Source organism: Coregonus lavaretus, assembly GCF_964263955.1.
Source record: "Coregonus lavaretus genome assembly, chromosome: 30".
Lineage (NCBI taxonomy): Eukaryota > Metazoa > Chordata > Actinopteri > Salmoniformes > Salmonidae > Coregonus > Coregonus lavaretus.
This window is the reverse complement of record NC_140017.1, coordinates 22,890,076-22,913,806: the sequence shown is the minus strand read 5'-3', so window position 1 is coordinate 22,913,806 and position 23,731 is coordinate 22,890,076. Positions and strand designations below refer to the sequence as shown.

The window sequence follows — 23,731 nt, the reverse complement described above, 5'->3', positions numbered from 1 at the left end:
TTAGGGAAGAAGCGGTCAGCTGGTATTCTGTCTATAATGGAGTGGCCAGCACAGTCATCGGATCTCAACCCTATTGAGCTGTTGTGGGAGCAGCTTGACCGTATGGTACGTAAGTGCCCATCAAGCCAATTCAACTTGTGGGAGGTGCTTCAGGAAGCATGGGGTGAAATCTCTTCAGATTACCTCAACAAATTGACAACTAGAATGCCAAGGGTCTGCAAGGCTGTAATTGCTGCAAATGAAGGATTCTTTGACGAAAGCAAAGTTTGAAGGACACAATTATTATTTATATTAAAAATCATTATTTCTAACCTTGTCAATGACTACATTTCCTATGCATTATGCTATATTTCCTATTCAAACTCATTTCATGTATGTTTTCATGGAAAACAAGGACATTTCTAAGTGACCCCAAACTTTTGAACGGTAGTGTACATATATCTAAACAGTGGCATGTAAATACACTCATACACTCTTACAAAGAAACGTGCTATCTAGAACCTAAAAGGGCTCTTTGGCTATCCCCATAGGAGAACCCTTTTTCGTTGCAGGTAGAACCATTTTGAGTTCTATGTAGAACCCTTTCAATAGAGGGAACCGAAAAAGGTTATCATATGGGGACAGCTGAATAACCGTTTTGGAACCCTTTTTTCTAAGAGTGTAGTGTTTCCCTGGCTAAGCAATCAAAAACGTGTGCATATTTTCCTTCATAGTACACTGTCTGTGCATACAACATCCTTCCACTGGAACCTTTTCCTTCATATTCCACTGTCCGTCCATATACAGTTGAAGTCGGAAATTTACATACACCTTAGCCAAATACATTTAAACTCAATTTTTCACAATTCCTGACATTTAATCCTAGTAAACATTCCCTGTCTTAGGTCAGTTAGGATCACCACTTTATTTTAGGAATGTAAAATGTCAAAATAATAGTAGAGAGAATGATTTATTTCAGCTTTTATTTCTTTCATCACATTCCCAGTGGGTCAGAAGTTTACATACACTCAATTAGTATTTGGTACCGTTGCCGTTAAATTGTTTAACTTGGGTCAAACGTTTCGGGTAGCCTTCCACAAGGTTTCCACAATAAGTTGGGTGAATTTTGGCCCATTCCTCCTGACAGAGCTGATGTAACTGAGTCAGGTTTGTAGGCCTCCTTGCTCGCACACGCTTTTTCAGTTCTGCCAACACATTTTCTATAGGATTGAGGTCAGGGCTTTGTGATGGCCATTCCAAGACCTTGACTTTGTTGTCCTTAAGCCATTTTGCCACAACTTTGGAAGTATGCTTGGGGTCATTGTCCATTTGAAAGACCCATTTGCGACCAAGCTGACTGATGTCTTGAGATGTTGCTTCAATATATCCACATAATTTTCCTTCCTCATGATGCCATCTATTTTGTGAAGTGCACCAGGCCCTCCTGCAGCAAAGCACCCCCACAGCATGATGCTGCCACCCCTGTGCTTCACATTTGGAATGGTGTTCTTCGGCTTGCAAGCAACCCCCTTTTTCCTCCAACATAAGGATGGTCATTATGGCCAAACAGTTCTATTTTTGTTTCATCAGACCAGAGGACATTTCTCCAAAAAGTACGATCTTTGTCCCCATGTGCAGTTGCAAACCGTAGTCTGGCTTTTTTTGGCGGTTTTGGAGCAGTGGCTTCTTCCTTGCTGAGCGGCCTTTCAGGTTATGTCGATATAGGACTTGTTTTACTGTGGATATAGATACTTTTGTACCGGTTTCCTCCAGCATCTTCACAAGGTCCTTTGCTGTTGTTCTGGGATTGATTTGCACTTTTCGCACCAAAGTACGTTCATCTCTAGGAGACAGAATGCGTCTCCTTCCTGAGCGGTATTACAGCTGCGTGGTCCCATGGTGTTTATACTTGCGTACTATTGTTTGTACAGATGAACGTGGTACCTTCAGGAGTTTGGAAATTGCTCCCAAGGATGAACCAGACTTGTGGAGGTCTACAATTTCTTTCCTGAGGTCTTGGCTGATTTCTTTTGATTTTCCCATGATGTCAAGCAAAGAGGCACTGAGTTTGAAGGTAGGCCTTGAAATACATCCACAGGTACACTTCCAATTGACTCAAATTATGTCAATTAGCCTATCAGAAGCTTCTAAAGCCATGACATCATTTTCTGGAATTGTGATACAGTGAATTATAAGTTAAATAATCTGTCTGTAAACAATTGTTGGAAAAATTACTTGTGTCATGCACAAAGTAGATGTCCTAACCGACATGCCAAAACTATAGTTTGTAAACAAGAAATTTGTGGAGTGGTTGAAAAACGAGTTTTAATGACTCCAACCTAAGTGTATGTAAACTTCCGACTTCAACTGTACCTTATACCACCAATACCTTTTGAAATGTTCATGCCGACCAGTTTGTCCCATGAACTGTCATGTTAAATGTAGGTCTTTGTTGGTGTGGAGGGGCTTGCCACAAAACCTGCTGCTTTGTTGTGACCTCCTGATGACTTGGCCAGTAGATATTTCACAGAGGGGGATTTGTCATCCTCCTTGGGGGAGCAGTTACCACAGAGGAGCCCCCCTTCCAGGAGTAGCAGGATCCCAGCCCCCCAGCTGATGTAGAGCGCAGCCCCCAGCTCCCTCCGCTGGGCATCCACCACAAGCGGGTTGTAGAAGTACTGGATGATGATACTGGCCGTCCAGGATACAGGGATGAGACACAGGATACCACTGATGATGAGCACCACCTCTGCCGCCATCATCACCCGTGCCTTGGCCACCTCCTCCACCACAAAGTTGGTGCAATTCCCCCCGGGGGAACGCCATGAGGAGGCCGGCGATTCCCACCACGATGTCCACCACGACCAGCGCTCTGGCAGCCTGCAGGTCAGAGCTGAGGGCCAGCATGGAGTCATATACCTTACACTGCATCTGGCCTGTGCTCTGGACCACACAGCTCATCCAGATGCCCTCCCAGATGGTTTGTGAGGTGACAATGTTGTTTCCGATGAAGGCTGTGACCCTCCACATGGGCACGCCGTAGACGATAATTGTCCCCACCCAGCCGAGCAAGGCCAGGGCACTGCCCAGCATCTGCATGCCCATGGAACCCATTCTGAATGCAATGTCTCTCTGTCTCTCTCTACTCGTTGACTGACTCTTTGTGTCTCCGAGTTAATATTGGAAGGTGATCAGGTGGTTATGTGCATTTCAAAAGGAGAAAGAAGAGTGTTACTGGCTGTTCCAGTTATAATAAACTGAGAGCCAGCCAAAGAATACCAGTCTTACATGATTATTTGTTGTCTGTGGACAATAAAGGTTGGAATTTCATTTAATTCTCCTTTTTGGAGATGGTAGATCGGTTTACAAAAGCTGTTATTGTTCAAACACCCTATGAGGAACGAGGATGTTGGTATGTGCCGGAAAAATCACCAGCTTGAAAGCTCAAACAGCAAAATGAACTTTCAATGGGATTTGACATTATCAGGAGAAGAGTGCGAGAGATAATCTGATCTGTTTAAAGTCATACAACATATTTTTAGAATATGCACTGTTAACTTAAGCATAATGTAATGTACAGTATGTAAAAAGTGTGTCACTGTCACAAGAAGAAGATGTGACATGTTTTGGTATACTTGGCACAAGGAATTACGATGTAGTTTCGTGGGTGATAAGGTGATACTGTTCTTAATGCTTCTTAGTTAAAGAAAGTAGGGACTATTGTCTCTTCAACAATGAAAACAAACCAGGTTCTTCCAGTTTTTCTAATGTCTGTCTGACAGACCTAAATTCTAGTATTTTTTAATCTAAACAACAATAAATTATCAAAATATCCAGTAGGCCTATACATGTTGGCCCATCTGTGCACACCATCTCTACATAGCTGGTTCTGAGAGGAAGACAGTTTAAATAGCAGAACTGTTTCACAGACAATTGTTATTTTTTTCTTATCTCACCTGACTTAAGTTGGGCATTCTTGCCCCTCAAAGATTTTGAAAACGAATTGGTGTCAATATGTCACTGCCAGTCTTTACAGTAAATGTCTCAGTGGGGATAATAGGGTAAATCTATTTCAAATCCTTAGAAGAAATCGGTGTTCTCAGGATTGTGTGACAGGGCAAAATATTTTCCTTAATTTCTTACTCGAATCAATGGGATGTTAAGTCCCACTTTCCAAAACCACTTTTGGTGTCATTCAAACAGAAGACAGCGAGGGAGGATCATCAGTAGTTCAATTCACCTAAATACTATGCTATCAGACATTTTCAGCTAAGATTTCAGCTGATAAAGGAAATCACAGTAACTGGGAGTCTATTTCTTAAAAAAGACAGTTAACACCAATGTATAAACTTTGTTGGAAACTTTTTATAAAAAAAATAAGGTTTGCAATTGAATAAGTTCTTTAGACATAATCAAGGAACATATATTGAACAGACAAACTTGGCTATTTGCAAAACATACTGTGATCTACTGTACAAAGTTATGACAAGTCAATCATACAAATATATTGTACCTATGGTTTAACTCTCAAATCATATTGTCCATGTTCTTACATGAATATCAATATTATCATTCTGGCACGGTGTCCTTATACAGTAAAAGAGAAGTTAGGGTTATGGGAATGGCTTCAATTCACTTCAGTCATCAACCCATGACTCATGAGATGATCCCTCCAGACAGCATATACAGTAGCACTACTTCTCTGTATTGTCATTTCTTATAGGCATCAGTTCTGTCTTGTCTTTTTCTTGCAAAGTTCTGAAGCACAATTTATTTTTCATAGATTCACTCTGTTCTGATTTCACATCACTTTCAAAACGTAAAATGCAGAAGAACAAGACTTGATAATACCAGTAACTTGCATGGTATTTTCAATTCACAGAGGATTACCAAAGATAATCAAATAATTTATAGTCTATTTTTCAACAGTTTCCAGCTCAAACGTAAGCTCTGCTGGTAGCTGTGGACCTTGCCTGTGAGTACTTCACTGGGTAGTTGTCACGCTCCTCCTTGGGTGGGCAGGAGCTGCAGAGGAGCCCCCCTCCCAGGATCAGGAGCCCTGCGGTGCCCCAGCCGATGTATAGCGAGGCCCCCAACTCCCTCCTCTGGGCCTCGACCAGCAGGGGGTTGTAGAAATCCCTGATGATGGTGTTGGCGGACCAGCAGACAGGGACGAGGATGAGGACGCCAGCCACGATGAAGATAATCCCGCTGGCAATGGCTACTTTAGCTTTGGAAGCCTCATCCTCCACGAAGTTGGTGCACTTTCCTCCAGCAATTCCCAGGAGGATACCAAAGCATGACGCGATGATGGCGATGACGCTCAGAGCTCTGGCGGCCTGCAGGTCCTGGGGTAAGGCCAGAAGGGAGTCATAGATCTTGCACTGCATCTGTCCCGTGCTCTGGGTCACACAGTTCATCCACAGGCCCTCCCAGATGACCTGAGCAGTCACGATGTTGGCTCCGATGAAGGCTGTGACTTTCCACATAGGCAGGGCACATACAATGATGGTCCCCAGGAACCCGATGATAGCCAGGACTAAGCCCAGCATCTGTCTTCCCATCGACACCATTTTGAAGACTTCTTGTTTTTTGTTGTAAAATCAATGAAGCTCAGGAAGAGGTTGTAGAGGACAGTCAACGCAGGTCAGCTCAGCTTGGTTGTAGTCGTTGTTAACTAATGGCTCAGTCATGTCCCCTGAAGTTATATGGATCTCTCTGCTCCTGAAAGGGAGGAGTCAAGCTCCTTACCCCTGACCTGAAACCAGATGAAATGGTAATTTTCAAGCCGGACCAGATTCTTTCACTTCCCCAATCGGTAGGTGTGGTTGACGACCGGTTTCGATGAGATGCGCATCAATCTCTTTGGACATGCTAACGAAAACGAGACCTGCCTATGTAGTGAACACCGGTTGGCTAGGTGGTTAGGCCTGTCTGCCCACTGGTTTCAGGGTAGAGAGATAAGCAGTCAACATTGCCACCTGAATTCTCATTAGTCATGGCCGGAAGTTCGAAGCTACTCCTTTTGTTCCTCGTTGTCATGATGACATTGTTTATTGCAGCTATTGTTTCCTGTAATCAAGTTGCTAATACCACCAGAATTGTGATAGCCAGAAGTAAGTTTAGGCCTATATTCAGTTTCTGTTTTCTTGGTTTTGATCCTGAAACCATTTACATTTTAGTCATTAAGCAGACGCTCTTATCCAGAGCGACTTACAGTTTGTGAGTGCATACATTTTTTCATACTGGCCCCCCGTCAGAAACGAACCCACAACCCTGGCATTGCAAGCGCCATGCTCTACCAACTGAGCTACACAGGGCATTTCTTTTATGTAATAAACCAATACATTAAATAAACACATTACAGAACATTGCCTTTAAGTCCGGTACAGATCAAAGATACCTTGATTTTAAAGAAAGCTGTTGGTAATCTAATTTAATAACCTATTTGAGTTACATTTTAGACTCTCAAAACCATCCCACTGAGCATGGACGTCAATTCAACGTCTATTCCACGTTGGTTCAACTGACCTAATTTTATTGAAATGACGTGGAAACAATGTTGTTTCAACCAGTGTGTTCCCAGTGGGATGTTTGTATATTTGGAAAGAGGAGATATGAGGTAGCTTTTGAGTAACCATGATATCGCCAAAATAAAAGGAGATTCACAGATATGTCGTCATGTAACTGAAAGATATTGATCTCTTAAAATCCTTAAGAGTCTATTGACGCACCCCATCAAAATCCATCAGTTTAAGCTAAAGATATCTTTTTTTGCATGGGCTGTGTCTCAATCCGCCACATCCGCCTATGTCGGCCTTCCGCATCAGCGGTGGAAGGTGGCCGAGCTACAGCAGTGTTTGTCAGCCCATGAGACATCCCGAAAATTGGTCTTCTCGCGAAAATGTCAGTAGCATCCAAACAGTTTGGCCTAGAATCTAATATGGAAAGATGAGACTTTCACTAACACGATGGTGTTCTCCGTTTTGCTCTACAACCCCTACAAACCCCACGGGACTCGTCTGATGTCAGTAACGCTGATGTGCCAACTTCTGTCTGTAGCATCCTAACCGTTTGGGCTACAAACTAAGTGTCACAGGACTCATCTTAAAGTAACCCATACAAATGAATATAAGAAGTATGGAGGTAGTTTTGTGGCAACAAAAATAAAGGGGTTAAATATGTGTAAAAATATATTTCCTGAGCTTTCTTATATCTCCTAGATTTAGGACAGACACTTGAAAACCTTATTCCTCAATATTTATTTTTTACTGTCTTTTTTTACATTTATGAATGTCTTATTCAATGCGCTTCTATGGGCTATAGTAGTAAAGGCCAAATTCAATATTTTTTAAAATAATTTATTAATATCTTTCTTTGATACCTAAAGGGGTCCTAAAATTCCAAAACAAATAGCTAAATGATCCATGGTATGAACATCCTAAAACAATTCCATGTGTTAGCTTAGTACCCCCCTCCCCCCAAAGGCTTAGACTTTTAGATTAATGATTTAAGGGAGAGTTTAATTCAAAATGCAACTTTTAAAACATGAATAGTAAGTTAGAAAATGCATAGGCTTTGATTATTGGTATGATTATTGCTCATAGTTCATGTACATTTGAAATTGCAGTTGTTGTTTCCAAACTTTTCCACAAAGACACATTAAGACTTCACATTATTTTATATAATATTTACAGAAAAATGTGTTGTTTTTCGTGTACAGATACATCACAAGTCATAGACCAACCAGCTATTTACAAAACAACAGTATCGGTTGCACAATGGGAGAAGAACACAGGTTGCTGCTAAAATGTCTCATAATGTTTGCATACTAGTAGTCAAGACATAAGGATTTACATTGTCAACATTTGAAAGAACAGATTCTTCCTCGTGTGCAGGTGCAAACACTCGTAAACAAAATTAATTGTATTCACGCCAAAACACTTTTGTCTATAAATTGCATGTTATTCTCATCAATAATAATATCTACATATCAATGTGGACAAAAGTACATGATATAAATACATTTTGGTGGTGCAATTACACTCTGCAGAGGCAAAGCTAAGCAAAAAACAATAGCTTGAAAACATCAAGTTTGAGAATACCAGTCAATATTCAGGGAGACCTTCCCTCTTTCCATTTCACTTTGTTACAGATACTGTCCAGGCCGTCCAGGTGCAGTGTATGCTATTGGTGCTGCATACGGCTTGTTTGGTACATACGACCATGTCCCTGAGTAGGGTCTGCTGGTTGGGGTGTAAACTCTCACATAGGGCCCTGCCTGGACCATTGGTTGGTCTGGATAGGATACATGGGCGTTCCTTGAGGATAGCCTGGGTACCCATACATCTTCTGGGGTGGGCAGGAGGTGCAGAGGATGATCCACCCGATGAGGAGCAGCGCTGTGGAGCCCCAGCCGATGTAGATGGAGGCTCCTATCTCCCTCCTCTCGGTCTCGATGGTCAGAGGGTTATTAAAGTCTGAGATAGTGAACGCCGCTGTCCAGCAGACTGGGATGAGGACCAGAAGAGCACCAATGGTTAGCCTCATCACAGAGTCGTTTATCTTACACTGCATCTGTCCCGTGCTCTGCATCACACAGTTCATCCACAGGCCATCCCACACGATCTGGCCTGTCACGATGTTGCCACCGATGCACTTGGTCACCCTCCACATGGGGATACCCGTGGTCACTGCCACCCCCACGAAGCTGATTAAGCTGTGCAGCTGGCCCGACACCTCCTTGCCAATCCTCCCCATGGCGAGAGGCTGTGTCTGGAGTGGGAGAAAGAGAAGTCTGGCTGCCTAGGTCTGGAGCTATGTGGCATGTCTAATTGATGATCAGGAAGAATGTGCAGGAGGAGTGGTTTCCTGCCACCAGGTGAGTTGTTCCGGACAGACCAGATTCCTCAGCCTGTCACACTGTAGATACTGTGTGACACTCAGACAGAGCTGACGGAGTGGTGACAATCTTTAACTCAATACTGTCATCTTCAGAAAGCTCTCTTTCATATGCGACAGGTTCAAAACAACCTGGAGTTTAGATGGTTACACTTCCTCCCACCGAAAAGTAGGTTGGGAGGTTGGTCAGGGTGGGTTATAACCCGAACGTCTAGCAACCCTAAGGTTGTGAGTTTGAATCACATCACGGACAACTTTAGCATTTTAGCAACTTCAACTACTTAGTACTTTGCAACTACTTAGCATATTAGCTACCCTTCCCTTAACCCTTTTAGCTAACCCTTCCCCTAACCTTAACCCTTTAACCTAACTCCTAAACTTAACCCTAAACCCTAGCCTAGCTAATGTTAGCCAGTTAGCTAACGTTAGCTACCTAGCTAGAATTCGAAACATATCATATGTTTTGAAAATTCATAACATATACACTACGTTTTGCAAATTCTTAACATATAGTACTAAATGTAATTCGTAACATATCATACGAAATGGGTGATGGACATCCACAAATTAATACATACCATAGGAAATGTAACATACCATACTAAATGGAAGTTCACGGAATATGAAATGCTCTGAGACCAGTTTGCAGTCAGCAAGTGGGCCCTTGAGGAGATTTAAATAGTTTTATTGGCATTTGGTTTAATTTACTTTGTGGACAATCTTACCACACTGCCTCAAGGTAAATGGCCAGACTATGTAGCCCATCCTAAACAGGCAGCTGTCCAACTACTCCACACCCATCAATCACAATTCCAGCAATGAAAGGAATCAACAGTTTGATATCACTCATTCAAATATGGAATAAAAACAGACATCTCTTGTCAATTTAAAAACTTTGAAATTAAAATGATTGGAGTAAAAACAAAAAAGTCTGTTCACAAAGGCCCAAAGCAACATTGTTAGGCTATTCAATGTTCAAAGCAAACATTTCCATCTGCTCTTGCCGAGTAGGATTTTACAGATCTCGCCACGTTTTATTTGGAGGAGTGTCCCCGATCCTGGCCTGGTGGACACTGGCTAGAGATCCTCCACCCAGAATCATTAGTCCCGCGGACCCCAAGCCTATGAACAGTGATGAGCTGAGCTCCTGCTGCTGTGTGTCAATCAGTATAGGCTTGTAGAAGTCTCGGATGATCACGTGAGCTGACAAGCAGACAGTGGCGTGTATTCATGGATGCCAAGGGAAGCCCAACAAAAATGTATATTTCGTCTCTTTGTTTCATAATTTTCCTTCAATTCGCAAGAGGCTGAATGTTTCTCACAGGAGTAAGCAATATGTAGCTAGATGTAGAAGGCTAATTAATGTTAACTAGCTAACATTGCCCATGAACGGAAGTTAGCCTAGCGAGCAAGCATTTTAGCCTGGTAGCCTAGGACAACAAAAACTTAAAGGGTGTACTGTATGACAGTGATAGACTGTTTCGTCAACATAAAAGAGAGGAGGATGGCATTGCCATTTCTCTACAAGTAGGGTGAGTCATGTTTTTCTACTTTCTACCCACGCATGCACACAGAAATCAGAACCATGGACAGCCACATCATATTTAGCTTACATTGATTGGACTAAATTGTTTTGGCTTCCCCAGTGATTTTACCCATGCACCGCTTCTGCAAGCAGACCAGGATGCCAGCGACAATGAAAAATACCCGAGATGCTGTGGCGACTGTGGACTTTGACTGTTCGTCCTCGATGCAATTGGTGCATTTGCCCCCAGCCATAGACAGCAGGATGGCAATGAGTGCGACCATGATGGAGATGACCATCAGGGGGCGCGGGGCGCCTGTAGGTCCTGAGGTAGTGCCAGCATGGAGTCGTAGACTTTACACTGCATTTGCCCCGTACTCTCTACCACGCAGTTAATCCAAAGGCCAATCACATTATCTGTGCTGTGACAATGTTGTTGCCAAGAAATGCGATCACTTTCCACATGGGAAGCGCACAGATGATAATGTATCCAAACCATCTGATCACGCCGAGGCTAATGCCCAGGATTTGCAAACAAGCTGAAGGCATAGTAGCCTACTTCTAGATGGTGCTAAAATGCCAACAGTGGTTCACTTTATAAAAGCGTGTAGCCTATGATTGTTCCAGTCGACCATGCCATGGCAAAGCACGCTTATATGCACCTGTGTAAACACAGCCAAATTCTTATTTTCCCCATCTTATTGTTTTTCAGATTTATGATCAAGTCAACATGCATCTCTGATTGTTATCAAGCATCTCACAAGTCATTCTAAATAGGTCAAGGTTTACACACCAAGCAGAGCAGAGCATAGGGGTGTATGTACTGATACTGGCTCAAATGATTTACCTCAACAGATAGATCATTCACCTCACTAATACTCCAGTCAAAGTACACATTTGAGGGATTAATTGTTGCACTTTCACAAATAAATGGATAATACAGACTGATTATATTGTACAGTTTATTTACAATGATGATACAATTGTTTTAATTACAGGAACAATGTTAAGACAGTGCCAAAATGGAGACATAACTTGATATATTCCTAACTTAATGGATTTCATTTTACATTAATGGATATCAACAGGGTACTTCAGTGGTAGAGAAAATAGGTGTTTAAAAAACAACAACATTATATTACACTTATAAAATAACTATCAGACAAGTCCTTCGAGCACAGTGTCCTAATTTAAATTCAATTTAATTAAGTAGATATTTAACATTCACTGACATGAACAACATCTACTCAACATTACAACCAACTAATTGCAGCATTACCACAAAAATGGAAGAGGCAAGTGGAAGGGAGAGAAAGTAAGGAACTTGTCTGTCGGCCCTACGTTAAAGACCGAAATTGGTTAAAGAAAATTGTGATAAATAAAAAGGTATACCAGTTTCATTTAAAGAAAAAAAAAAGAACAGTTATGCCATATAGATTGCAAAATAGTTGGGAAAAGATTTTCGTTGTACCGATTCCATGGCACATGGTTTATGAACTGATACACAAAATGACGCTGGATTCAAAACTTATGTCACGATCGTCTAATGAGGGAGTGGACCAAAGCGTAGCGCGTTGAGCGAACATGACTTTATTTAATTAAAGTGCAACACGAAAACCACAAAACAAATGACGATACGAGAAGTCCACAGTGACAACGACTGTACAGGAACAAAAACCCACAACCACAAGGTGAAAACACACAGTTTAAATATGGCTCCCAATCAGAGATAACGAGCCGACAGCTGACACTCGTTACCTCCGATTGGGAGTCATTTGACCAAACAAGGAAACACAACCAAATAGACAACCCAACCAAACAGAACACAACGAAACGAACACACCCTGGCTCAACATACAAAGTCCCGGAGCCAGAGCGTGACACTACCCCCCACTAAAGGCGCGGACTGCGACCGCGCCTCAAAAACCCCAAACAGGGGAGGGCTGGGTGGGCATTACTCCTCGGAGGCGGCTCCGGCTCCGGGCTTGACCACCACCCTTCTTCAATCCCCCCGTAGCGCCCCCGGTCCGATCTGACCCAGCTGGTAGGATCTGGACTGACGACGCGCACCCCTGGCTTGGCGCGTGAGGCAGGAACGGACCGGACCTGGCCGACGATACGCACCCTAGGCTTGATGCGTGGATTCGGAACGGGCCTCACCAGGCTGACGACTCGCACCCTTGGCTTGGTGCGAGTAGCAGGAACGGGCTGAACCAGGCTGACGACTCGCATCCTTGGCTTGGTGCGAGTAGCAGGAACGGGCTGGACCAGGCCGACGACTCGTACCCCTGGCTTGGTGCGAGTAGCAGGAACGGGCTGAACCAGGCTGACGACTCGCACCCTTGGCTTGGTGCGAGTAGCAGGAACAGGCTGGATCCGGCTGACGACGCACACCGTAGGCTCTGTGCGTGGAGCAGGAACAGGCCGGGCTGGGCTGACGACGCACACCGTAGGTTCTGTGCGTGGAGCAGGAACAGGCCGGGCTGGGCTGGCGACGCACCCCGTAGGCTTTGTGCGTAGAGCAGGAACAGGCCGGGCTGGGCTGGCGACGCACACCGTAGGTTTTGTGCGTGGGGCAGGAACAGGCCGGGCTGGGCTGGCGACGCACACCGTAGGCTTTGTACGTAGAGCAGGGACAGGCCGGGCTGGGCTGGCGACGCACCCCGTAGGCTTTGTGCGTAGAGCAGGAACAGGCCGGGCTGGGCTGGCGACGCACACCGTAGGTTTTGTGCGTGGAGCAGGAACAGGCCGGGCTGGGCTGGCGACGCACACCGTAGGCTTTGTGCGTAGAGCAGGGACAGGCCGGGCTGGGCTGGCAACGCGCACCATTAACTTAGTGCGTGGAGCAGGGACAGGCCTCACCGGACTGTGGAGACGGATAGGAGACCTGGAATGAAGAGCGGCCACAACCCGTCCCGGCTGAATGCCTACCTTCACACACTCTGTGTGAGGCATCCGCACAGGACGTACAGGGCTGTGTACCCGTACCGACATGACAGCACGTGATACTGGAGCAGGATATCCGGGACCGCGGAGAGGCATAGGAGACCACGAGCGTTGAGCCGGCACACTCCGTCCTGGCTGCATACCCCCCTTTGCACGACACGTGCGGGGTGCTCGCACAGGACGTACAGGACTGTGCCGGACCACTCGTGGCACCGTACGCTGCTCCGCATACCGCGGAACCTGCCCCGTCCCATGCTGCCATGCCTGAGTACGGGAAGTTGGTTCCGCTCTCCATCCCGGCCGAGCCAACCTGCCTTCTGGCCCCCAAAACCCGGTGGCCTCCCCTCCGAATTGCCCTGTGGCAGCCTCCTGCTGCCCAGCCGCCCAAGCCCTGTGCCCCCCCCCCAAATTTTTTTTGGGGTTGCCTCTCGTCCGTCCGACGATGGCCCTGCTGACGCCGTTGCTCCTCTCTCGCCAGGGCCTTGATCCTACCCCAAGGTCCCTTGCCCCCGAGCATGTCCTCCCAGGACCACGATTTGCCCACCTGGGCCATCGCCAGCCTCTCGATCTCCTTACCCGGCGCTTCCTCCCATGTCCAGCCTCCTTGCTCCTGGACACGCTGCTTGGTCCTTTTACGGTGGGTTTTTCTGTCACGATCGTCTAATGAGGGAGTGGACCAAAGCGCAGCGCGTTGAGCGAACATGACTTTATTTAATTAAAGTGCAACACGAAAACCACAAAACAAATGACGATACGAGAAGTCCACAGTGACAACGACTGTACAGGAACAAAAACCCACAACCACAAGGTGAAAACACACAGTTTAAATAAACCGCCGACCCAGCTTCCGGCAGGGCAGGCGGAGGGGCAGGTTTCTGGTTGAGAGCCAGACTCGATCTCCAGGTGCGTACACTGGCCCCTCACTGCGGTGGAGATCGGCGCTCGTCTTCTGTCGACGGATGGCTCGCTGCAGATGGATGTGTGCAGCGTTCCACGTCTCCTCCGAGCGCCGCACCCACTCATCCACCGCAGGGGCCTCGATCTGGCTCTCATGCCAAGGTGCCAGAACCGGCTGGTACCCTAACACACACTGGAAAGGGGTTAGTTTAGTGGAGGAGTGGCGGAGAGAGTTCTGTGCCATCTCGGCCCAGGGAACATATCTCGCCCACTCCTCCGGCCGGCCCTGGCAATATGACCTCAGAAACCTACCCACATCCTGGTTGACACGTTCGACCTGCCCATTACTCTCCGGGTGGTAACCCGAGGTAAGGCTCACCGAAACCCCCAACCGTTCCATAAACGCTCTCCAGACTCTGGAGGTAAACTGGGGGCCTCGATCAGACACTATATCCTCGGGTACCCCGTAATGCCGGAAGACGTGGGTAAATAGAGCCTCAGCGGTCTGTAGGGCAGTAGGAAGACCCGGCATGGGAAGGAGACGACAGGCCTTCGAGAACCGATCCACAACGACCAGGATGGTGGTATTCCCCTGTGAGGAGGGAAGGTCTGTAACAAAATCCACCGAGAGGTGAGACCAGGGTCGTTGTGGAACGGGCAGGGGTTGTAACTTACCCCTGGGCAAGTGTCTGGGCGCCTTACACTGGGCACACACCGAGCAGGAGGAGACATAAATCCTCACATCCCTGGCTAACGTTGGCCACCAGTACTTTGTGCTAAGGCAGTGCACTGTCCGGCCAATACCTGGATGCCCGGAGGAGGGTGACGTGTGAGCCCAATAAATGAGCCGATCCCGGACCTCGAGCGGGACGTACGTCCGACCCACCGGACACTGTGGAGGGCTAGGGTCGGTGCGTAATGCCCGCTCGATCTCCGTATCGACCTCCCATACCACCGGTGCAACCAGACAAGACTTAGGTAGTATGGGAGTGGGCTCAACGGACCTCTCCTCCGTGTCATACCGCCGAGACAGGGCATCTGCCTTCCCGTTCTGGGACCCAGGGATGTAAGTGATCTTAAACACGAACAGGGCTAGAAACATAGTCCACCGAGCCTGGCGAGGATTCAGTCTCCTAGCTGCCCGAATGTATTCCAGGTTACGGTGGTCAGTCAGAATGAGAAAAGGGTGTTGAGCCCCCTCAAGCCAATGCCTCCACACCTTTAGGGCTTGTACCACGGCTAACAGCTCCCTGTCCCCTACGTCATAATTACGCTCCGCCGGACTGAGCTTTTTCGAATAAAAAGCACAGGGGCGGAGTTTAGGTGGTGTGCCGGACCGTTGTGAGAGAACAGCCCCGATACCGGCTTCAGACGCGTCCACCTCCACTTGGAATGGTAAAGCGGGATCCGGGTGCGCCAGCACTGGAGCCGAGGTAAACAGGTCCTTCAGTCTCCCAAAAGCCCTGTCCGCCTCAGCTGACCACCGCAAGCGCACCGGACCCCCTTCAGAAGGGACGTTATGGGAGCTGCCACCTGTCCAAAACCCCGGATAAACCTCCGGTTTAAAAAAAAACAAGAACTGCTGCACCTCTTTAACCGTGGTTGGTGTTTTCCAATTACGCACGGCTGACACACGGTCAACCTCCATCCTCACCCCTGATGCAGACAACTGATAACCCAAAAAGGAGACCGACTCCTGGAAGAACAGACATTTCTCGGCTTTGACATACAGGTCATGCTCCAACAACCTCCTCAATACTCGGCGCACCAGGGCTACATGTTCGGCCCGGGTAGAACTGTACACCAGAATATCGTCTATGTACACGACTACTCCCTGCCCCTGCATGTCCCGGAAAATCTCATCTACAAAGGATTGGAAGACTGATGGAGCATTCATTAACCCGTATGGCATGACGAGATACTCGTAATGACCGGAGGTAGTACTAAATGCTGTCTTCCATTCATCACCCTCTCTAATGCGCACCAAGTTATATGCGCTCCTGAGGTCCAATTTTGTGAAGAACCGTGCCCCGTGTAATGACTCCGTCATAGTCGCAATCAGCGGGAGTGGATAACTATATTTCACAGTAATCTGATTGAGACCGCGGTAATCAATACACGGGCGCAAACCTCCATCCTTTTTCTTCACAAAAAAGAAGCTCGAGGACGCGGGTGAAGTGGAGGGCCGTATGTATCCCTGTCTCAGAGACTCGGCAATGTATGTCTCCATTGCCCTCTTCTCCTCCTGTGACAAAGGATACACATGGCTCCGCGGGAGCGCAGCTCCTGCCTGGAGATCTATCGCACAATCCCCCTGTCTATGAGGTGGCAACCGCGCCGCTCTCGTCTTGCTAAACACGAGTGCCAAATCCTCATACTCGGGGGGAATGTGCAATGCGGGCATTTGGTTCGGACTCTCCACCGAGGTCGCCCCTACGGAAACACCCAGACATAGCCCCTCACACTGAGCAGACCACCCCTTAAGAGCCCTCTCTCGCCACGAAATAGTAGGATCATGGGTAATCAACCAGGGAAGCCCCAGTACCACCGGATACGCAGGAGAGTCGATCAGATAGAGCTGAATTGTCTCCTCATGACCCCCCTGCGTCTCCATCCTAAGTGGCACTGTGACCTCCCTAATCAACCCGGATCCTAACGGACGACTATCTAGGGCATGTACAGGGAAAGGATTATTTACCGGAAGGAGGGGAATCCCTAACTCTACACAGAATTTGCGATCTACAAAATTCCCAGCTGCGCCTGAATCTACTAGCGCCTTATGCTGGGAACGAGGTGCAACCTGTGGAAAACAAACAGGTATGGTTATGTGTACGACAGAAAGCTCTGGGTAAGTGGGGCGCCTACTCACCTGGGAGGACTCCCCAATGTGTGGCCTGCCTTCTCCTCCACCAGGAGACCCTCCCCAGCACCTAGCCGCGGTGTGCCCTCCACGGCCACAGTTGGTGCAGGGGACGGCCCCCCTCGGGCTCCTTCTTCTCCTTCCTCTAGCGCCAGCACCTCCGAGCTCCATAGGGCTCGGCTCGGAGGTGCTGGAGGGTGGAATGGGCGACCCCCACCTGGGACGCCCGCGGGTAGCGAGCAGGGTGTCCAGCCGAATGGCCATGTCAACCAATTGGTCAAATGAAAGCGTGGTATCCCTGCACGCCAACTCTCTGCGGACGTCCTCCCGGAGGCTGCAGCGGAAGTGGTCTATGAGTGCCCGCTCATTCCACCCCTCATCTGCCGCTAGAGTCCGGAACTCCAGTGCAAACTCCTGAGCGCTCCTCATCCCCTGCCGGAGGTAGAATAGACGCTCCCCCGCCGCTTTCCCTTCCGGTGGATGGTCAAACACTGCACGGAAGCGGCGGGAGAACTCCGCATAGGTGATAGTAGCGGCGTCTATTCTCCTCCATTCGGCGTTGGCCCACTCCAACGCCTTGCCGGTGAGACAGGAGATGAGGGCGGAAACGCTCTCGTGTCCCGAGGGCGCCGGGTGTACGGTGGCGAGGTAGAGTTCAACTTGCAACAGGAACCCCTGACACCCGGCAGCGGTGCCGTCGTACGCCCTCGGGAGCGAGAGCCGAATCCCACTGGGTTCCGGAAGTTGGACAGGCGGGCTGACCGATGGTGATGGTGCGGTAGGTGGGGGTGTGGGTACCCCGCTGGTCTCCCATCGATGGAGGGTGTTCATCACTCGGTCCAGGGCGTGCCCGATTTGGTTGATCCTGTCCTCCTGTCCACGAAGGCGCTCCTCGATGATCTCTGTGGGTGCGGGTGCTCCTGCTGATTCCATAGAGATGGTGTGTAATTCTGTCAGGGTTGAGTGTAGAGGTAACGTGGAATCACACGCAGGACACACAGAGATTCGAAACAGATGTCTTTAGTGAAGTCCGAAAATACAAGCCAAACACGGCAACAGGCCACAGGCGAAACATACGCACACTGGTAAGAACCAAAGTAAATGCGCACAACGTGCAGGACTCTCTCAAACCAAACGAAATACAGAGAGCACAGAACAGCGAACCAACTACTACACGTGACATCGAACAATTACACACAACACCTGACCAAACACAAGAGAACTAAATAGGACGCATAATGAACACTTAACAATGAACAGGTGTAACAAACAGACAAAACCAATCAAACATAGAAACATAGAACGGTGGCAGCTAGTACTCCGGAGACGACGACCGCCGAAGCCTGCCCGAACAAGGAGAAGGAGCAGCCTCGGCCGAAACCGTGACATTCATTTACAATATGTAGAATCTATGAGAATAGAAAGATTCAGAACTTTTGTGAAACATCACAGCACAGTTGAAAAATATATATGGCAAATACAAATCAAAACTGGATGGTGTTCAGAGATAGATGGGAGGGGTTGAGTGGAGCTGAAGGATGGGCCTAAAAACAAACAAAAGATAACTATTGTAAAATATACTGTGTCCGTTAATTGTATATAGTATGTAAAAGCTGGAAGTAGAAGCTTAAGTGTTGTTGTCCATTTGTATACTACGATTAGGGGAGGTCTGGTAGGGTTAGGGGAAAAAAATGAAGGAAAATATAAAAAAATATATATATATCTTATATACAGTGCCAGTCAAAAGTTTGGACACACCTACTAATTCAAGGGTTTTCCTTTATTTTTAAAATGTTTTACATTGTAGAATAATAGTGAAGACATCAAAACTATGAAATAACACATATGGAATCATATATTAACCAAAAAAGTGTTAAACAAATCAGAATATATTTTATATTTGAGATTCTTCAAAGTAGCCACCCTTTGCCTTGATGACAGCTTTGCACACCCTTTGAATTCTCTCAACCAGATTCATGAGGTAGTCACCTGGAATGCATTTGTATTAACAGGTGTGACTTGTTAAAAGTTAATTTGTGGAATTTATTTCCTTCTAAATGAGCCAATCTGTTGTGTTGTGACAAGGCGGGGGTAAAAGACTTGGTAAAAGACCAAGTCCATATTATGGCAAGAACAGCCCAAATAATCAAAGAGAAACGACAGTCCATCATTACTTTAAGACATGAAGGTCAGTCAATCCGGAAAATTTCAAGAACTTTGAAAGTTTCTTCAAGTGCAGTCGCAAAAACCATCAAGCGCTATGATGAAACTGGCTCTCATGAGGACCGCCACAGGAAAGGAAGAGGATAAGTTCATTAGAGTTACCAGCCTCAGAAATTGCAGCCCAAATAAGTGCTTCACAGAGTTCAAGTAACAGACACATCTCAACATCAACTGTTCAGAGGAGATAGCGTGAATCAGGCGTTCATGGTCGAATTGCTGCAAAGAAACCACTACTAAATGACACGAATAAGAAGAAGAGACTTGCTTGGGCCAAGAAACATGAGCAATGGACATTAGACCAGTGGAAATCTGTCCTTTGGTCTGGAGTCCAAATTGGAGATTTTTGGTCTCAACCGTTGTGTCTTTGTGAGATGCAGTGTAGGTGAACGGACGAACTCCACATGTGTAGTTCCCACCGTGAAGCATGGAGGAGGAGGTGTGATGGTGTGGGGGTGCTTTGCTGGTGACACTGTCTGTGATTTATTTAGAATTCAAGGCACACTTAACCAGCATGGCTACCACAGCATTCTGCAGCGATACGCCATCCCATCTGGTTTGGGTTTAGTGGGACAATCATCTGTTTTTCAACAGGACATTTAACCCAACACACCAGATGACCTGGCCTACACAATCCCCCGACCTCAACCCAATTGAGATGGTTTGGGATGAGTTGGACCGCAGAGTGAAGGAAAAGATGCCAACAGATGCTCAGCATATGTGGGAACTCCTTCAAGACTGTTGGAAAAGCATTCCAGGTGAAGCTGGTTGAGAGAATGCCAAGAGTGTGCAAAGCTGTCATAAAGGCAAAGGTTGGCTACTTTGAAGAATCTCAAATACAAAATATGTTTTATTTGTTTAACACTTTTTTGGTTACTACATAATTCCATATGTGTTATTTCATAGTTTTGATGTCTTCACTATTATTCTACAAAGTATAAAAAAGTTAAAATAAAGAAAAACCCTTGAATGAGTAGGTGTACCCAAACACAGCACAGCAGCCCCCTTCCCATCAACAGCAGTGCTGCGGCACCCCAGCCTATATACAGAGACGCCCCCAGCTACCTCCTCTGGGCCTCGATCAGCAGGGGGTTTTAGAAGTCCCTGATGATGGTGTTGGCCGACCAGGACACTGGGATGAGGCAGAGGATGCCTGAGATGATGTAGAGGACTCCAGCCACGATACAGGCTTTAGCCTTGGATCCCTCCTCTGCTATGCAGTTGGTGCATTTCCCTCCAGCGATCGACTAGCAGATGCCGATCATACCGGTCAGGATGGAGATGATGATCATGGCTCTGGCAGCCTGGAGGTCCTGGGGTAGAGCCAGCATGGAGTCGTAGACCTTACACTGCATCTGGCCCGTGCTCTGCACCACACAGTTCATCCACATTCCCTCCCAGATGGTTTGTGCTGTGACAGTGTTGGCTCCGATGAAGGCTGTAACCTTCCACATAGGCAGGGCACACACAATGATGACCATCAACTACCCGATCCATGACATGACAATTCCCATAATCTGGATCCCCTGGGAAACCATCTTGACTGAATAGTTCCTCACACACACACTGTCAACTGATTGTTCCTGACCTCACACACTCCAACCTGAGTCTCACACACGCCTACCTGAGTATCACACTCTAACGGACAGATCCCGAGGAGTCCAGCTATTCCCAAAGAGTTCAAAGATGGTTCACACAAAAGAGGCCAGTATTTATAGAGTTGTAGTGTTGTAGAAGGTGGAGTTTGTAATGTGTTAAAAACAGAGATATGATGCAGGCATATGATACTAAAAGTCCCTGCTCTGCTCCCATTTGCTGATAGATGTTTATACACAAACAGACAGAAGCCCAGTGACCTCTAGCAGTGCTGACCTAAGAGAAAAGAGCAGCTTCAAGGTCATATAGCCACCTGACACAGAAACAAAACAGCTATTACTTCTGACTCACTACTATGTGACTGATATCAAAGAATGACTTGGAAACTGACTATGGAGTTTTAACAAGAAGGATATGGAGAAAGAGTTGGGTTATTCGGAAATGTGTTATTTGGAGGTGTTTAAAACTATTGTTTTTTTAAATGACTGCACACTGATTTACACTTTATTCAGGACACACAATGTTTTCACTGAGACTACCAAAATACCAAATGAAGTGGGGTGTAGTTAGCAGTGATGGGGAACATGTAACAGAATGTTGTTTTTAGGGGGCACTATTGGACAATGAAGGATGGTCAAGAGACTATGGGAACTTCAAAAGTGAATCATCCTACTCAAAATTTTAGTGTAGACTAAAGCATTTCTCAACCTCAGGTCTTATCTAGCCATCAATCAGTTGTCTTTTTTCGCTTAAGTTAAATGTACCAATTTTGGTGCATGTTATTGAACTAGGCTAATGTAGTAAATGTTAGGCCTACATTTCAGCATGGCTAGAGGGTATATATGGTATATATTTACAAGAGAATGGAGATGTTTACTCTTAAGGTGAAACTGTCTACTAAATAGTAGTCTAATCTATCTACTCTGTCATTTCTCAATGAAATAGTCTGTTTGACGGTTGGTGTGGGGTGTGGCTGAAGAGCTACGAATAAGCATGACCATGCTGAGGGATAAAGATTCATTCATTTGATATATGATCAAAGGTTGTTACTCATGTACAGTCAAAGAAAACATGAGACAGTGCATTTGAAGTTGAACAAAAATATTTATTTACAGTTTTTATCACATTTACAGAATCACACATACATTAAAAAATATATATTTAGTAAAAATGATGAATGAAATGTACACTTTCAATGCAAACGTTATGGGAAACCCATTCAGTTCATTCTGAAATATTTTATAATGTTTTCAAATAATAGCTTCGGTTAGTTCTTATTCATTCTATGTATTGTGAATATACGTCTGAAGGAGTATTAGCTGACATTGTCCATCCACACCCTTTTCTGGGTGCGTTACATGCCATCATGTAATTTTTTACTTATACAAGTGCCACTGTCTGGAAGTACTGTCTGTCTTTAGCTAAAGTCAAATACATTGGAATTTTGTCACTTAGCAGTCGAATCAAGCTGTGATATCATACAAACATGATCGAACAATCACAAAATCACAATGTGTGACAGTAAGGATCACACTGCACAGCACCTGTATAAATATACATAGTCTCTCTCTGTCTTTTATGATCTCTCTTGCTTTTCTTTCTCTTCCTTCTCTCTCTGACGTTTCTCTCTGATGCTCCTCAAACATAGTCCTTGGGTGCTGCGGACCTGGCAGCTGTGTACTTAGTGGGGTAATTGTCCTCTTTAGGGGGACAGTTGGCACAGAGGAACCCTCCTCCCAATATCATGAGGGCCGCGGCCCCCCAGCCGATGTAGAGCGAGGCCCCCAGCTCCATCTTCTGAGAGTTGTTCAGCATGGGGTTGTAAAAGTCCCTGATGATGGTGTTGGCCGACCAGCAGACGGGGATGAGGCACAGGACGCCAGCGATGATGAAGACTACACCCGAGCCCACGCCTATTCTGGATTTGGCCCTCTCATCCTCCACGCAGTTGGTGCACTTGCCCCCGGCCACGGCGAGCAGGATGCCCACCAGGCCCATCATGATAGAGATAATGATGAGAGCACGAGCAGCCTGGAGGTCCTGGGGTAGAGCCAGCATGGAGTCGTATACCTTACACTGCATCTGACCTGTACTCTGGACCACACAGTTCATCCAGATGCCTTGCCAAGTGGTTTGGGCTGTGATGATGTTCTCGCCGATGTAGGCTGTGACCTTCCATTGAGGCATGGCACAGACCACGATGGCCCCGATCCAGCCAATGATGCCCAGGGCTGTGCCCAGCATCTGAAACGCAGCAGATACCATATTTTCTTCTTCTTTAAGTCCTGGAGGAGTCGATGAAGGAAATCTGCCAAAAATGAGTGTCTTCTTAGGAATCAGTTCCTTGGTATGTCTTGCTTGAAAGATATCCAAGTGTCAATGTTTAAGCCATAGTGGGAGCAGGTGCTTTTATACACCTGACTTGGGAGGGGCTTGGCACACAAACGCTCAAACACACCTTTGACATGCCTTGCCGCTTCCCCCCCAGGGCATATGTCGTCATGATGTTTTTTGTCTTCTCTTGTCTATTAAATGGTACAGGTGGAACAGCCACATTGTGACTCACCAGTGTTCAAACAGTTTTAGCCAAACTATAAAGAGTAACCATGTGTGCCAACACCCTTAAAGTTTAAACTCAGTATCAGGGTTTCATGCTTACACTACATTCTGTGGTATTAAACTAATATAAAAACCTCTGTTCATGTCTGAGAATAAGGATTTTCTACTTTTACATCAAACTCAAATAGAAGTAGAGAAGTATTATAATCTGACATTCAGACAATTACATTGAGATAGTTCCCAACCCC

At 46.4% G+C, this 23,731-nt stretch overlaps 2 protein-coding genes and 3 pseudogenes across 5 annotated transcripts; all 5 read right to left on the bottom strand.

The window, feature by feature from the left end:
- Nucleotides 1-2,414: 2,414 nt before the first annotated feature.
- On the bottom strand, nucleotides 2,415-3,093 carry LOC311106162 (claudin-4-like; annotated as a pseudogene). Its single transcript has one exon. The product of its transcript is annotated as a claudin-4-like (transcript).
- Nucleotides 3,094-4,916: 1,823 nt separating this feature from the next.
- Nucleotides 4,917-5,552, bottom strand: LOC311106118 (claudin-4-like; the record flags this gene model as incomplete). The annotated part of the gene is made up of 1 exon (XM_084148435.1): nucleotides 4,917-5,552. One exon carries the CDS (start codon nucleotides 5,550-5,552, stop codon nucleotides 4,917-4,919), a length of 636 nt encoding a protein of 211 aa, XP_084004561.1.
- A 2,576-nt stretch (nucleotides 5,553-8,128) lies between these two features.
- On the bottom strand, nucleotides 8,129-8,739 carry LOC311106120 (claudin-4-like; annotated as a pseudogene). Its single transcript has one exon. The product of its transcript is annotated as a claudin-4-like (transcript).
- Nucleotides 8,740-10,703: 1,964 nt separating this feature from the next.
- Nucleotides 10,704-20,866, bottom strand: LOC311106161 (claudin-4-like; annotated as a pseudogene). The gene is made up of 2 exons: nucleotides 20,312-20,866; nucleotides 10,704-10,730 (listed from the first exon to the last, which is right to left on the bottom strand). The product of its transcript is annotated as a claudin-4-like (transcript).
- A 1,145-nt stretch (nucleotides 20,867-22,011) lies between these two features.
- On the bottom strand, nucleotides 22,012-23,303 carry LOC311106119 (claudin-4-like). Its single transcript, XM_084148436.1, has one exon. The coding sequence runs from the start codon at nucleotides 23,187-23,189 to the stop codon at nucleotides 22,563-22,565; it is 627 nt and encodes a 208-aa protein (XP_084004562.1). The 5' UTR covers nucleotides 23,190-23,303; the 3' UTR covers nucleotides 22,012-22,562.
- Between the last annotated feature and the right edge of the window lie 428 nt (nucleotides 23,304-23,731).

Excerpts from the sequence above, each read along its gene's own strand:
- LOC311106119 (XM_084148436.1), bottom strand. The coding sequence starts at position 23,189 with ATGGTATCTGCTGCGTTTCAGATGCTGGGCACAGCCCTGGGCATCATT.